The sequence below is a fragment of the Sciurus vulgaris genome (genome assembly GCF_902686455.1).
Source record: "Sciurus vulgaris genome assembly, chromosome: 12".
NCBI lineage: Eukaryota > Metazoa > Chordata > Mammalia > Rodentia > Sciuridae > Sciurus > Sciurus vulgaris.
Genome location: NC_136473.1, coordinates 50,876,555 through 50,879,099, shown reverse-complemented (window position 1 = coordinate 50,879,099; position 2,545 = coordinate 50,876,555). Strand labels below are relative to the sequence as shown.

At 41.9% G+C, this 2,545-nt stretch overlaps 1 protein-coding gene across 1 annotated transcript; it reads left to right on the top strand.

Annotated features, from left to right (window-relative positions):
• Positions 1–416: 416 nt before the first annotated feature.
• LOC306641945 (melanoma inhibitory activity protein 2-like) lies at positions 417–2,276 on the top strand (the record flags this gene model as incomplete). Its single annotated transcript, XM_079107278.1, has 1 exon — positions 417–2,276. The coding sequence occupies one exon, from the start codon at positions 417–419 to the stop codon at positions 2,274–2,276; it is 1,860 nt and encodes a 619-aa protein (XP_078963404.1).
• Between the last annotated feature and the right edge of the window lie 269 nt (positions 2,277–2,545).

Genomic DNA, 2,545 nt, shown 5'->3' with positions numbered 1-2,545 from the left:
GCCATTAAAACAAAATATGGCATAAAAGCTCTAAAAAAAGTTCACTAAGGTCTAGAATTTTAGTCATGTCAAACTGGAAAATAATATGAGAGTACAGAATAACTACTGCATAATCGGGTCAGCTGCAGCCTGGCCTAAACCAAATGGAGGAGTGGGTGGGTCTTGACCTCCAGTGGGAGGGGCTTCATTGCTATGCCCTGTGTGGGGGAGGGGTGGGCCTGTGAGCTCACAAGGACAGCATGAGCTCACAAAGCCCTTGGTGGCCAGTTGCTGTAACTCCCTAGCCTCCTGGTCATTTGGCTCCCTGTGATCTGCGTGGTCAGACCACGCAGGTTTGGGCTCCAACAGAAAGCCTATCGTCTGTAGCCTGTTTTTTTGGCTGGGCAGGATGTAGTTGGCAAATGAGTTTTGGTGCAATGGAGGGGCCAAGGGCTGACCCTCAGCCTTGCTTGGGCCTGGGTCTGGAAGAAATATTCAGGGTTGCGTCAGCATTGCCTGAAGATGTAAGAGCAGGCCCTAACCCTGGTGTCTTTCCTTGGTCGTTGGTGATACGTGCAGCTGTTGGATTTTTTGTTGCTCTCTTGTTTTTGTGGAGAAGTGTTCAGTCTTTTAGAAGCAGGTTTTCCGTGGGAAGCAAACTGGCTCTAAAAGTTTCTGAACTACTTTCCCCAGAAAAATGCAAACTACTTGAAAAATTTAGTCTTGTTCAAAAAGGTTATGACGGCTTGGAGTCATCCTTAAAGGATGCGAGTTTTGTGAAGGAGTCAGTAGAAGCACAAACTTTGGAGGCAACGTATGAAAAGCTGAATCAGTCCAAATCTAAACTTGAAGATGAAATACTCATTCTAGAAAAAGAGCTAAAAGAAGAGAAATCTAAACGTTCTGAACAGGATGAATTGATGGTGGATATAGCAAAAACGATAAAGTCCCTAGAAGAGGAATCAAAATCCCTCAAGTCACAAGTATCTGAAGCTAAAACAACCTTCAGAATACTTCAAATGAATGAAAAAGAACTGAAGGTAGCAATAAAAGAGGCTTCGAGTGAGAATAACCAGCTTCAGGAAAGTCACAAACTCCTTTTACAAGAAGCTGAAGTATGGAAGGAAAAAGTGAGTGACCTTCATAAACAGAAGATAACATTGGAAGACTCTAAAGTACAGGCAGAAGTTGTTCTAAGTGATATAGAAAATCACATTAAGTCTGTGACGGAACGCTTGCTAAAGATGAAGGATGGGGCTCCTGTGCCTGGAGAAGACCTAACAGATGACAGTAACTTAAAGTTGGAAGTGAAGAGTGAGTCAGAAAGTGGTGCTCACTTAGGAAATCAGCCAAAAGGATCTTCAAAGGAACTGGTTCATGCTGTTAAGTTAAATGCCTCTTTAAAAACCTTAGGAGAAAGAAATCAAATTTATACTTCATTATCTGAAGTAGATGAAAGAAAAGATGATCTTACAGAACGTATTAAAAATCTTCAGACTGAAGGAGAATCTTTGCGGTCAGAAAATACACAGTTTGAAAATGAGAACCAGAAGCTTCAGCAGAAACTTAAATTAATGATGGAACTGTATGAAGAAAATGAAATGAAACTCCTCGGGAAATTAATAGCAGAGGAAGAGTGCTGGTTCGAGGAAGAGGAGAGACTTTGCAAAGTGGATAAAAGGATCAGCCTCGCAGCTAAACAGCTAGAGACCTGTAGAGAGCAAGCCAAAGATTTGGAGGAAGAATTGGAGAGTACCATTCATTTTTATAAGAGGCAGATTCTCTTCTATGATTCTCATAGAGCACGTGCTGACACTGTGACCCTGTCATCTCTATGGGAACTGGACCGTAAGATGATGAGCCCTCCACCAGGTCCAAAGTATTCTGATCTACCTGTTCCTCTACAGAGGCAAGATGGATATTTTAATGATTATGGTAGACTATCCGGACCAGCACAACTCAGAAGGCTTAAGATGTCTTCTTTGTATAAATTGGATGGGCGTATGTCTTTAGAAATGGAATCCAGCAGAAATAATATCAAACATGATCTTGATCATTTAAATGTGCTGGATTCATTTCGCCCTGCTGAAAATCAAGCAGCTGGCTCTGGCTTCCTTTTTGTACCTCTCATTCCAGTCAGAAATCCATCCCTTCGAGTAAATGCAAGGAGGAATTTCATGAGAAGAGGATCTTTCCTTCCTCCACCTCCTCCAGGAAACATGTGTGGAGCATCTGGAGATTATTTCCCACGTGGCCCCCACCCCTTCCATTCCCAGTGTGAAACATCTATTCACTGAGGCATTTTCCTCATCTTTTCCCAAGAGCTGGATTTTCCCCCACCCCCACATTCTGAAAGTAGAAGTGAGTTCCCTTCAGGGTCCATTTCACCTTCAAATGAGCCTGCTGTTGAAGATCCAGAACCACAGCAAGAAATTTGACAATATTTTTGATCTTTCTTTCAAAAGTAATTTGACTTATGTTATTTTTAGTTTAACTGCTTTTACTTAAGTGACTCTACTTTTGCTCCGATTGAAGTTTAATGGAATTCTCATCCTTAGGATGGTAC